Genomic DNA, 13,175 nt, shown 5'->3' with positions numbered 1-13,175 from the left:
CATTACACAATCCTATAATACAATAAAATACTCAATGGTTAAAAAAGGTCTGGAAGATTTTGCGTTCCCAATATGAAATCACCATAGTTGGCGATATTTTCTGATGTGCTGGGTCTATTTTTTGTCCTTTTCTCTTGCTGATTCCAGCTGCTACTTCTTTCTCTCACCATCTACTCTCCACATTTGACACCTTCTACTGCAACCTCACTGGCTCCCTTCCTAACTTCCAGCTAACCACTTTCCCATAAGCTAGATATACAAATATCTAGCTGGTTATTAAAATTACATCTATTAATTCTATGAGTAGAGGTAGATAGAAATAAAGTATATGTATTTTCATATATGCATACGGTATGTTTTGACACTTCCTTATTCTTGGCTATATTGGAGGCAGATAAAGTTTTCAGATAAAATATTTTCAGGATAATAAGGCATTCCTTAATGGAGTTGGTTCATTGAAGAAACAACAGCAGGATTGACAAAATGCCGTTGTCCGTCTGATTACTTTATATTCAATGACAAATATGTCACACTTAATGAACAAATACATGTCACATTAAAAAGCCTAGAATTCAAATCTATTTGGACACACAGGAAACAAAGAGTCTTAAGGGTGATGGTGAAATTATATTAAATAAAACTGTGACAAAATTGTAGCCCTAGACAAATAGCTCCCATATGGCTGATGAGGAGATTATGGGATACCCTGTAATGAACAATTAATGACTCCTGTCTCAGGGAGATGAGAGAGGGAGAAAGAGAGGATTTACTTCTTATCCTTAGAGTTTCCTGGCTGGCTTTTATTTAAATGAATCTCTTTAGAGCAATTGTGGTTTTAATTTCCTGTTCATGATGACCTAAGTAGAGTACTTCCATGGTCTTGTCCTCATTGTGTAGCTAAAATTTTCTAAAAGTAGTACATCGAGGGTCTGTTAGACGAAGTCCCCCAGTGATACCACCCACACACAAATACATGAGATTGGCCCAAGGTAGAGACTGTAGAAGAAAAACCATAACCAATTCATGAGAACATATTCTAACTCTCGTGTGTTTTTTCTCTTCAAGTGCTCAACAGTTCTATGTGCTGTGCCATTTGCTACAAGCTTGTGGTATCAGATGTGTCCTCAGGAATTAATATGGGGAAGTTCTCTCACAAAATTGCAAAGCTGAATGAAGAAAGGTATTTCTGAGCCTCACGGAGGAAGAATTAAAGACCACATACATGATCAGAGGGCTAAATTCTTACTTCCTCCTTGGGATTAGTAAGCATATAGTCTTCCATGTCAGCAGCCTAATCTCATGTTGGCCAGAAAAGTCAGTCATGTTCCTAAGGATTACTCCGTGACAAAACCCTGCAAAAACTCATGCACCTAATGAGCTCTCTCTCTCTTTCCCTGCCCTACACATAAACTTGTCCCCAACATTTGTTCCCACACTTTTATTTTCCTCCCTTTGGATAACTGTTTTCCTCCCATTTCTTTCTACCTCTGTATCTCTGTACATTATTCACCTTCCCTCCACACTAAAATATGAGCACACTTAAAATAGATTGTGCCTCTTTTGCCTTGGATTCCTGGGTTTTCAAATAAATTGCATAGGTGGTTAGATGCCAAGAATTTTAGTTACCCACCCACCTCTGGTACATTAACATAAGAAATCTAAAAAGCGGTACATTCAAGCAAAAAAAAAAAAAAGAAGCTATATTAAACCATTTCTAGGCTTTTAGCGTTCTGCACACATGTGTGCACACACACATATATACATACTCATATGCACATCGAGGAGATTGGGCCAAAAATGAAATTTGGCTGATTTATCTTTGTAATGCCACCAATCTTTTCTATGCCAAGGCAATCTCTGCTTCAAAATCAAAATTTACATAGGGTCACACTCAGAAAATGAGACAAGACATATTCTCTAGCATAGTGTTCCCTCATTTACAACAAAGTTACATGTTGCCTTTCTCCTGGTTCTTTTTCCCTCTCTCTTCTTAAAACAAAAGTCTTCCTTACACCGTGGTGATGCACTCTCTCATTTGTCTCCTCCCTGTGATTGTGGATCCTTCACCTTTCTGCCTGCCTGGTATTTTCAGGCACAGCAATCCCACAAGCAATCCTGTAGCTATGAGCCATCCTTCAGGAACAAGAGCAAATGAAGGTTGAAAGCACTATCTGATTCTATTCCTCAAGCCTTTTCATTCTTTGCTGAAACCCACAGCTGCATTTCTTGTCCCAATATCACTTTGGGTATCAAACAAATATCCTGAGTTCAATAGGATCCACCAACCAGTTGGCTAAAATGGTCTTTCTTTCGAAAAAGAACCAATAGATTGCATTTCACCACCAGATTTCTATGGTGAATTCATCTCATTCCACATAGGATTCTGAATGGAAGTGTGTTTCTCCAACATAGGCTCTATCCTTCCAGGGCAAGGACGTAATGCCAGGACTGGAGACCGTAGCTCTGGTCATGCAGAGTTCCCAGAGGAAAGAGACGAATACCAACTGTAATGGCACTGCAGATCAAATACACCACATTGTTTCTTGATGGTTCTCTAAGAGTTAAAAATACATATAAGATAGATGTCTTTTCAAGTGGAACCATGTTTACTACTATGGATTTAATTGTTGTGCATGAATTTTAATAAATTTACCTTATTTAAAAGAACCTAATCTTTACTGAGGATTAAAATAGAATAAATTTAGATATTTAGATTAGAATAGAATAAATAATGATAGCAGTAGTAGCAGTAATAATAATAATAATAATGCTAACAACAACAAAAATATCAAGAATACTACGTTCCAGGCAGCCCGTGTGGCTCAGCGGTTTAGCACTACCTTCAGCCCAGGGTGTGATCCTGGGGACCCGGGATCAAGTCCCATGTCGGGTTCCCTGCATGGAGCCTGCTTTTCCCTCTGCCTGTGTCTCTGCCCCTCTCTCTCTCTCTCTCTCTCTCTCTCTCTCTCTGTGTGTTTCTCATGAATAAATAAATAAAAATCTAAAAAAAAAAAGAGTACTATGTGCCAATCTAGAGCACTTCCTGGATGTCGGGCACTTGTTTAAACCCTAGACATATACTGGGGTGCCTGGGTGTCTCAGTTGGTTAAGTGTCTGCCTTTGGCTCAGGTCATGGTCCCAGGATCCTGGGATTGAGGCTGCATCAGGCTTCCTGCTCAGTGCTCTCTTGATCACTCTCTCTCTCAAATGAATAAATAAAATCTAAAAACAAACATACAAACCCTAGACATGTAATAACTAATTTAACCCTTACAACAATACTCTTGAGAAAGGTACTATTATCTGCACTTTAATATAGGAAACCTAATAGTAACATTAAATAAACATGAATGAAAAGTATTTATGTTAATGGTAAGTGAAATTTAAATGAAGAATTTAGATGTATATACTTGAGTGAAAAAAAGCAGTGAGCGTTAGATTTCACACAGAAAAGGTGAAGAGAAGCTGTCTGAGAGCATCCAACTTAATCTCCCTAGGATCCAACGCACCAGTAGTGGAGGGAGGATGAACGATTAGATCCGTAATGAATAGACAAATAGATGCATTGCAGATATACTATTAAGAATTACTATGAAATGGACATAAACCCCTAAAGCTCAAAGAAAGTAAACATTTTCAAGTCATTATTTTCAAACTACACTTCGTTGGGGATGGGGGAGGTGTAGTGGAATCCACCACTGCCAATTTATCTTTATTTGAGAAAAAGCCTTGGATTCGGTACAGAAATAGCTTTTCAGATGTATATTTATGAAAAACCACAAAATACCCTTCCCAATCATTAGTTCCCATTTTGGAATAATAGCTTCTGTTTTCTAATTTGATGAATTTTATTGTGAGTTGCCAAAAAAGGAAATGCGCTTGAAGCTTGTAAAAGCTGAATTTCCTGTACATAGACAGGTGAAAAACAAAGGTGATATTCATTTGATCAGAGTAAGAAAATACAATATATGGTTGTATGATTCCCCCCCTTGACTATTATGTGTTGTCTGCTTTCTTTGTGTTCCATATGTATGATAAGAATCTAGGAATCAGGATTATTTGTTGTGGTCCAAGGTTGAGATTCCTGGGCTTGTTTCAATAATTATATCTTCTTGTTTCAATAATTGTATCTTCCCCCATATGTCAACTAGAATCCCAAAGATCCAGAAAAAGAAAATCTCAGTAGTCCACTTTATGCAGACTACATTGAAAAATTGGTCAGTACAGCCACATTTTCTATTTAATCTGTTGAAATAATTGATACTTATTTTAGATATAATTACGTGATGTCTTCAATTGAAATTTCTCTCTGCATATTTTGAATATGTGCTATGATCAAAACTCTCATTGTCTCCGTGGAATTGAGCAATCAATAAAAATAAAATAAATATAAAATACCCAAAGAAAGAAGTTCAGTAAACTCAGAGCTAAATACATTTGAACATGAAAATGTAGCTTAAAATACAAACTTCAGAAACTTCATTTGCTCTGTCTGTAGAATTTAGAAAAAGGGAAAAAGGTACATTTTGAATTCCATCGTAGTCTTTTAATCAAAAGTTTATTCGAGCGTGGGTTTTTTGCAAAAAGCCAGTCTTACTCTATGTTATTTTTTTTAATTAAGTACAGTTAAGAGATGAGCCTTAAGATATTTCATTAGTTTTGTTGTTTGAAGAAATGGATAAATCTTAGAAAGAACTGGAGTATTGATAAGGAGGTTACTGATGAACCGTCCTTTGTTTGATTAGTTAAGCACTGAAAGCTATCCTGAGAGTGATTGGGACAACTGAGTCAGACCCACACAAATATGAGATGATTAAATGAAAATGCAATCAGCGGTGGCCTGGGAGCATTGCCTGGTGAGAGATAATACTGTAGCTCTCTAATTGGCTCGTAGCAGGCATGCAGGATGACGGATTTCAGTTGTGGGATTGCCAGGTCCGCTTCCCCCAGCACTATTATCTCAGAGTGACACTTCCATTACTCTGAGCGGAGAAAGATGAACGTCACCTGTCAGGGGCTGGTTAATTGTGTTGCTAGATGTATGTTGCCAGGGCGCAGGTTGGACATTTATGAACATAACTGCTTCCTCTGATGCCCGCCATCCTTCAGGGATCGATATGGCTCTTACAGTAAGCGCGTAATTGAGTGAAGGCACTTACCACTGAGGGGCTGAAGATGAGCCCATTGTGTGAGCTTCATTGTCCATACATTCACCATAAATGAGCTGATATTTGCCATTTATTGTGTGCAGCATTGTGGAAATGGAAACTAATGTGCCACTTTCATTTGTTTTCTAGATAAATGGGGAAGATGTCCAGAATCGAGAAGAAGCAGTGGCATTGCTGTCTAGCGATGAGTGCAAGAGAATCGTGCTGCTCGTAGCAAGGCCAGAGATTCAGGTCAGAGCAGAGATCAAAAATCTTGAGACTGAACTTTCTGTCCATTATTTGCTATCCTCTATCAAATCAGTACCATGGGTAATTGTGCAGCCAAGTATGCAAAACATAATTAAGAGTCATCTTTCCTAACTTACCAGCCATATCAACCTTATCTTTTTGGAAAAAGAAGGAAAAAAAGCACACAGGATGGAACCATTATTCTCTCCTTCCACTTGCCAGTTATTCGAGTGAATTAATAAATGAAAAATGGTTGACTTTATATGATTTTTAATCCTGTATAGAGGCTTCCTTTAGGTTTCTGTCTAAAAATTCTTAATTGGCATATTAAGGTATCTTGAAAGAATTTCTAATGAGAGAAAAATTAGCATATCCTGCTATCGACTTAAATCTTTTTAGAGTAACCTTATCGAATAAAGTAGCTGATAGCGTGGTGTAGTTCCATGTATAGTAAAGGAATTTTTTCCAGGTTTAGAGGGACAAAAACACCTGTCCAGTAAAGGAGAGGGAATGGTGGAAGAAAAGTGCTATTGGTCCTTCTTTTTATATCCTTTTTACACCCCACCACAATGCAGAAAGGACAGCACACTGTCACCGTTCTATCCATCTGTCAGCAGTTTGAGTGAAGTTGGTTATATCACCATTTGTCTCCCAGGTTATTGATCTGATATTTTTCAAACTCAGTAACTGCATACTATCTATAAATTACATTGAGTAAGTGTATTTCAGTGTCAGACCAAGTCCTGACTTGAATATAGTGGTTATAAAAGATCACCCTTTCCGCATATATTCCCTTTATGCCCTTGACCATTCTAAATGGTTCCCATAAAGCCTGCTATAGCCCAAGGCAGAATAAAGTTACACACCTGAGGTCTCAGGACTGGGAAAGGGAGCCTGCACGACTGGCTGGACTGCCTATTTAGGAATGACCTTAAAAATATAAAGTACGTATAAAATTTCACTAATTATCTGGAAATTTTGCAAACCAGTTAGTCCCATGGATCCCACTTTCTTGAAAAAGAACAGAATAAAGGAGCTAAACACATGTTAGTGAAATTCATGTGAAGAGAGCACAGTGGTTGTCTCTGTTATAGAAAAGATATTTTGATGTTATAATGTGGTTTCCCTGCCCTTTCCACAGAACTTCTAGGGAACCTCATTAATTAGAATTAAAGCATTTCCTTAAACTATGCCATAGTATGGCCATAATGGACTGTGCAAAGAATAGACATTAATGACATAAGACTAGATCCTGTTAATCGTTGATAGAATACATATGCTTGGTAGACCTGGTGGCATTTTCAGATATCTGACTACACTCCTGACCTAGTAGAATTGATGTTGGAGGATGAGTTTCCAAACAAGACTTCCTTTCCACAGTTGAGAAAAGGTGGTCATCTCACCACAGGATACCACAAAATCAAGAAATGCTTTAGCTCCTTGCTCCTAAAGAAGCCTCATGCCACTGAAAGAGAACTATTTGCCTTTAGAAAATCAGATTCCTAGAAAAAGAAAAACAGAAAGAAAATGCATCTTAACCTCATATTTTTAAATTGTAATGTAAGGAGTATATGCTATAAAATGGCAAGAAAAAAAAATTTTAACCCTCTCTCCTCTGGGTGACGGGCACTGAGGTGGGCACTTGACGGGATGAGCACTGGGTGTTATTCTATATGTTGGCAAGTTGAACACCAATAAAAAATAAATTTATAAAAATAAAATAAACCCTCTCTCCTTTGTATCACCTACAATTTTCATCAATTTCAATGTAGCTTATACATTAAAAAATATTGCATTTTTTACAAATGAATCTTATTCAGTGAAAATGTGGAAGTTTCTTGTGTGCTTTTTTCTAGCCTCTTTCTTTTTTTCTTTTTTTTTTTTCTTTTTTAGTATTTCAAATACCCTGTACATTCTTGGAAATGATCTACAGATTTGCTGGGGGCGGTATTGTACATCTGTGCAATATTTTTAAATAACTCATTTCTCTCATTCCCTGTCAACTTTCTTTCATTTTCTGCCCATTTTCTTCCTCAGACCATTAAAGATATTGCTATTCTGTCCTATTTCCCCTTGGGACATTGGGGCAGAGAGGGCTCACGTGAGAACTTGTAAACACTTCTTCTGAGACAATGCAGGTTCCGTTCTCTGAAATGCCACATCTGTCCCATACTGTGACGACAGATCCCTGTTTCAGAGAGTCCTCCTTTCCTGCAGCTCAGCCCAAGGGAGAAGTCTGTCCATGGTATAGCCTAGAACTCAAACTGCCATGAATACAGTTAGGTGGAAAGGGAAAGGCAGTGAGCAAGAAGCTCTCTTCCCTCACCGTGCAGGGTGTACCTCCAGCCTAGACTGAAGTCTGGTCAAAGGAGGCGTACACTGCCTACAGATGGCGACTCAAGGATCTGTGTGGGGTTACCTAATAAGAAAAGAGTTATAGGGAATCATTAATTCCCACTGTTTGTTCTCCTTATCTTTCCCACCCCTTCATTTAAATTTCAGAAGACTGTGCCATCATCCACAACATCAGTGCAAGCAAATATTTTGTTTTGACCTGATTAAAGAAAAACGCTGTGGTGTGCTTAGAAAAAGGAAACACTCCTCGCTCTCCGTAATTTCTTTTGGAGTCTGGAGTTTGCAGCTTTGTGAAACTTAAAAAGGATTACAGAATGTAAAACTTAGACAATTATAAATTGAACTTGAATTTTTAGTCAGCCTAATTTTCATAGTTCATCTGCATATCAAAGTCAGCGAGGTAGAACTTGGTCAAGTTATTCAGGCTACATTAAGATAAATGAGGATGAATAAATCTGTCTACACTTTTGGCCTCAGTCAGATTTGAAGTAATGTAAGTTCAATGTAGCCTTTAATAAATATCAAGAAACCTACAACTGCCTTCATATTAATGAATATGATACATATATGCTAATGCCTTTTCTGCTGCAACCTAGTGTCTTTTCAGAGTTTATTCTGTTTCAAGTTTTACAGTTTCAGTTACCTTTAAGATTTAAGAGCTTACTTTGCAATTGTTGAGTGGTGAAAATACCTCAAACTCTGGCTGACCCTTGAGCAATGTAGTGTTTAGGAGAGCCAACACCCCCACCCAATCAAAAATCTGCATGTAGCTTCTGACTCCCCAAAAACTTAACTACTAATAGCCAACTGCTGGTTGGAAGCCTTACTACTCGATTAACACTTATTTTATGTTACATGTATTATATGCTACTTTTAAGACATAGTAAGCTAGAGAAAAGAAAATGTTATTAAGTAGAAGGAAGAGAAAATAGAGTACTGTACTGTATTTATATATATATAAAAAATCCGCATATAAGTGGACCAACGCAGTTCAAACCCCTGTTGTTCAGGGGTCAACTGTATTGTCAATTTTGGCTCATTAGAAAGCTGCTGTTTCTTTTAACAGAGAGTAAAACAGAGCATGGACAATAATTCAGTTAATTTAATCAGTATAGACAGCTAATTTATGTAATCCAGCTCCAGAAATCCACTTTGAGGCAAATTATCTGTATTGACTGTCAACACTCATCATATTAGCAAGATTTCCTTCTTCACTTTGTATTGAGGAGCCAGAAGGATTTATTCAGTTTAATTTGTGTAAGAGTCCCCACCAGAATACTTGCATCCTGAGCTCACAAACAAAACCCTGCATGTTCCACACCGCTCCACTCCCCCTTAAATTCAATGTCTCAGGGATGGATGGATGGATGGATAGATAGATAGCTGTATGGATGGATAGATAGATAGATTATATAGATATAGATAGATATAGATATAGATATAGATATAGATATAGATATAGATATAGATATATCTCTCTATATATATATATATTGCAATTGGGCCTGAAAAATTAATCAAAGTAGACATGGCACAGCATCACCTTTTTTTGTGAAAAGAATAACTTAGATTTTTTCTTTTCTTCCCCCCAGATAAAATAAAAGTCTGTATTTGTGGCAAGCAGCCATCTTGTTAACTTGGGAAGCCATCTGCCTAAAAATAAAAAAGCAGGATGAGGGGTAGCATCAGTGTGTGAAAGGGGTGGGGAACACTCATTGGTCTCATTGGGGATTGTTGTGAAAGGAAAAAGCCCAATTGTCTCATGGCCCTATTAGTACCATTGAAGTTCTTTAACACAGGGACTGTTGGAGGTAATGAGCATGACAGCTGTGGATTATGCAATATGCTTTTAATACATTTTGAAAGATGGTAATGTTCTATGCTGTGAGATCTACTTGGTTATGAGAGAAAATCTGTAGCTGTGTTTCAGGAAAGGATAAAGGCATAGGAGTCCAATTTTTTTTTTAATCACCTTCTCTTCCTTCTGAGAGGTGAACTTGTGAGAGGCTGGTATTCTGAAGAGAATCATTATGATAAAAGGAACTGGTCAGGCATTGCCATTTAAGTTTACCCTATTTTAGCATGAGTTCCCACTAACCTAATATAATGTACTAATGTATTCTTTTGCAGCTGGATGAAGGCTGGTTGGAAGATGAAAGGAATGAATTCTTAGAGGAGTTAAACTTGGAGATGCTGGAAGAACAGCATAATGAAGCAATGCAGTGCACTGCCAATGAGGTGGAGCAGGTAGGGCCAACGATTTGAACTACATCATTTGAAATGTTGCTAGTTTCTTTTCTGAATATATAACCATAAATGGAGTAAAAAACAAAATCAAAGAGTTTGATCAAACATCTCTGTAATAGTAATTTTTTTAGAGCAGATGGGCATCTCAAATGAAGCCCAGGGAATAAATACAATTTTTTCTATTAAAATCTTTCTAGTTTGAAAAGCTTTGGGATCATTGTTGACAGAGTACAGTAGTATTCAAATGTTCAACTTAATTCAGAAATTGAATAGCGAAAATACGCATTGCTTTTCAATATGCCAGCTGGAGACAAACTATATCTCATGAGATAACGCCTCTCCCCAACATTAATTTTATAATTTAAAATATTCATGTGTCTATTTGAATATTTAGGCAACTGTAAGATGACGATGACATGAGGTAAGCCATCAATCTTATTTATGTTTTTGGAATCTTGGTTCTACCTCTGTACTCCTCAACAGGAGTAAGCTCTATTTGAGATCATTGATATCATCTTGCCTTAGGGTCACATCATCATTCAACCAAAAATGCTGAGCTCCTAATATGTCCCAAGTACCACACTTGATCCTGAGCATACAAATGAAAATGAGCAAAGTTTCAGCTCTTAATTAATTCGCCGCTCATGAAAGATTCCAGAGGGGCTTGTGGCAAACTGAAATCTTGGGATTCTTTTGTGACTGTTATTGTTCCTATGGGATAAAAATGGGATCAATCTATCCTAGATTTTTTTTTTATGTTGAATTCATGTCATTCATCTGCCTGATATAATTTTGTTAACACTTCTGCTGTCAGTTTATTGATTTGTTTAATTATCACCCTATTGCCAACAGTAATTCTTAACACATCCTGAAAGATAGTTTTTAAAAAACCCTGGACAGCTGGACAGTTAGGCTTAGGGACGTGAAGCACAAACATCCTATCACTTTACCAAGCTGAATGATGGAATATATTGACATGCTAGCATTCCATAACAGAGATGTATGTGTGTGTATGGGCACATGCCCGTATATTAAATAAATCGTTATATTGCAGACTCCGGTGTCACCATAGTTGAGTGCGCTGTACTCTGTGCTGAGCATGGATCCTCATTGGCCACTTCACAAACAGTAGTTCATGCTCAAGAGTGATGCTGCTACTGTGGTGATTGCTTTTCAATATAGGTAGGACAGATTGAAATTTTTATGTATGACTTCAACGCTGGCCACAAATAAAGATATTTTTTGGTGGCAGCTGCTGGTTAAAAGCACGAAAGTCCTTGCTCGAGGCTTTTTCCTCTCTTAGATACAAAATGTGACCTGATACAGAATTGACAGGAGGATGTTGGAATAAAGCAAGAAGGGAGAAATCCTGTCCAGGTGAAGTGATATGGTGTCAAATCCTGCCTACTCATCAGAGGTAATACAAATGCTAGTTCTTTTGAGGTAACACTAGATGTCCCTGAGGTCAGATTCTCATTGTGTGGAAATTTTTCTTCACCATGAGACTGAAAAATGATAAGAATTACAGAAACCTTTAAAAGTCCTTTGCCCTTATAAACAATAATACTACATTAGAAATGTCTTGGTAGAAGCATTGCCTGTCACTGTAATAATTCCATAGGGAAATGATAAATGACAGAATGGCAATACATTAGAAACTAGGAATTCTAGGTTTGAGAATGGAAAAGCCTTTATATTTTCACATTTGCTCATAAACCGGTGACTAAAGAAAAAAATTCGATTAAAAAAAATCTATATCCGTGCCTCAAAACAAAAATACATATACACGCTAAAGTTTCACTTTACGTAACATTCTTGATCTTAGGACTGCTGTTGACACACTGTGGAACATCTCCCATAGCATAATTTGTCTGTATCCTTGGCATGCCACGTAAAAATAAGATTAAAAAAAAAAACTAGCCTTCTTGTATTTTTAAGCTCATTAAAGATATGAAAAAATATAAATAATGTGGTATTATTAATCAGATGTCCAATATCCATAGCATCCTCTGGGGGTTTTATGGCACATGTCAATGTCACCACGTTGGACACTATTGTCAGCTTATAGAAAGGAATACACTGATGGACCACGTGCTCCACTGTTACTTACAAGTACTTGTTTATAACATTGTTCTTTTTCAATAGGACATTGAAAATCTCAGTATATTTTCAACAAATGAGGAGAACTATTTTAGGAAAAGACCGGGAATCCTAAAATAACACTATACATGGTCATCTTCTCTCCTCTACAGTTTATGTTACATTTTGTTATGCTTCTGTGGAAGTAAATAAAACAATTTTCTTAAGAGACTCTTTCAAATCTGTTTTAGGATGTTTTTTCTCATGCGTTCTGTCCTTTTTTTAAACACTAACAGGCTTAATTATATTTAATTGTATAATTACACCTGCTAGAGGAAAATATATATAGTGGGGAGTAAACTTACACATAAAGGACGTACAATGTAGAAACTGCCATGTAGACTAGTTTAGGATAAGTGATGGAGGGAAAAAAAACTTTATTCACAGAGAAAAAAACTATATATACATCCTCTTAGTACAACAACAGTGAATTGTTTTGCATGGAAGCCAAATGCTACCAAGGAATAAGGTTTACATATGAGTGTATATTCACAAATACATCAAAACTATATTTTTTGACATTATGTTCATGTCTGGCAGTCAGTGCCACTCTGATTTTCATGAGGACTGTCACTTTACTCCGAGTAGAATAAAATTCACCTGTGAAGGAAATTATGGGCTGACAGTAGAAAAATATTTTTAAGTAATCCAAACGAGTCCTAAGATGACATTGTTGCTTCTGAGTGATGTGATTTGGAGATGCACTGAGGTCAGGACACATCCAGGCAGGAATGTGACATCTTGGACACAGAAGAGATCCCAACTCTGCAGGATGGCACTCCTTTTCTACCTCTCTCTGTGTCACTAATAAGCTGAATCCATCTGAGATTCAAGTTCCTTGTTGCTAGAAAGAAGGACTGAGTCTCTAGGACTAGCCTATTCCTGAAATACTGTGCTGTTTGGCTTATCATTACCAGGGTGTTACTAGCTCAGCAAAGTTTCTTCTGAACTTAGAGTTCAGGAAAAGAAATCATCCTAATCAGGTGACATGGCTTCAGAACTCCAGGCCTCCATACTGCAGAAGACCACTTAGATCAC

The 13,175-nt window shown here is 37.2% G+C and overlaps 1 protein-coding gene and 1 long non-coding RNA gene across 3 annotated transcripts in view; one reads left to right on the top strand and one right to left on the bottom strand.

The window, feature by feature from the left end:
• Window positions 1-13,175, bottom strand: part of LOC118352539 (uncharacterized) — a 99,361-nt gene that overhangs the window by 11,709 nt on the left and 74,477 nt on the right. The window lies entirely within an intron of this gene.
• The window catches only part of PDZRN4 (PDZ domain containing ring finger 4), a 355,118-nt gene that overhangs the window by 337,135 nt on the left and 4,808 nt on the right, over window positions 1-13,175 (top strand). For both annotated transcript variants that reach the window (XM_025477277.3, XM_049102643.1), the window contains 2 exons: window positions 5,298-5,399; window positions 9,882-9,998. In XM_025477277.3, the coding sequence (XP_025333062.2) occupies window positions 5,298-5,399; window positions 9,882-9,998 (219 nt within the window). The remainder of the gene's footprint in view (window positions 1-5,297; window positions 5,400-9,881; window positions 9,999-13,175) is intronic.

This window comes from Canis lupus, chromosome 27 (genome assembly GCF_003254725.2).
Source record: "Canis lupus dingo isolate Sandy chromosome 27, ASM325472v2, whole genome shotgun sequence".
In the NCBI taxonomy this organism is placed as follows: Eukaryota; Metazoa; Chordata; class Mammalia; order Carnivora; family Canidae; genus Canis; species Canis lupus.
Note: the sequence above shows the minus strand (reverse complement) of the source record. Positions and strands in the feature narration are given on the sequence as shown.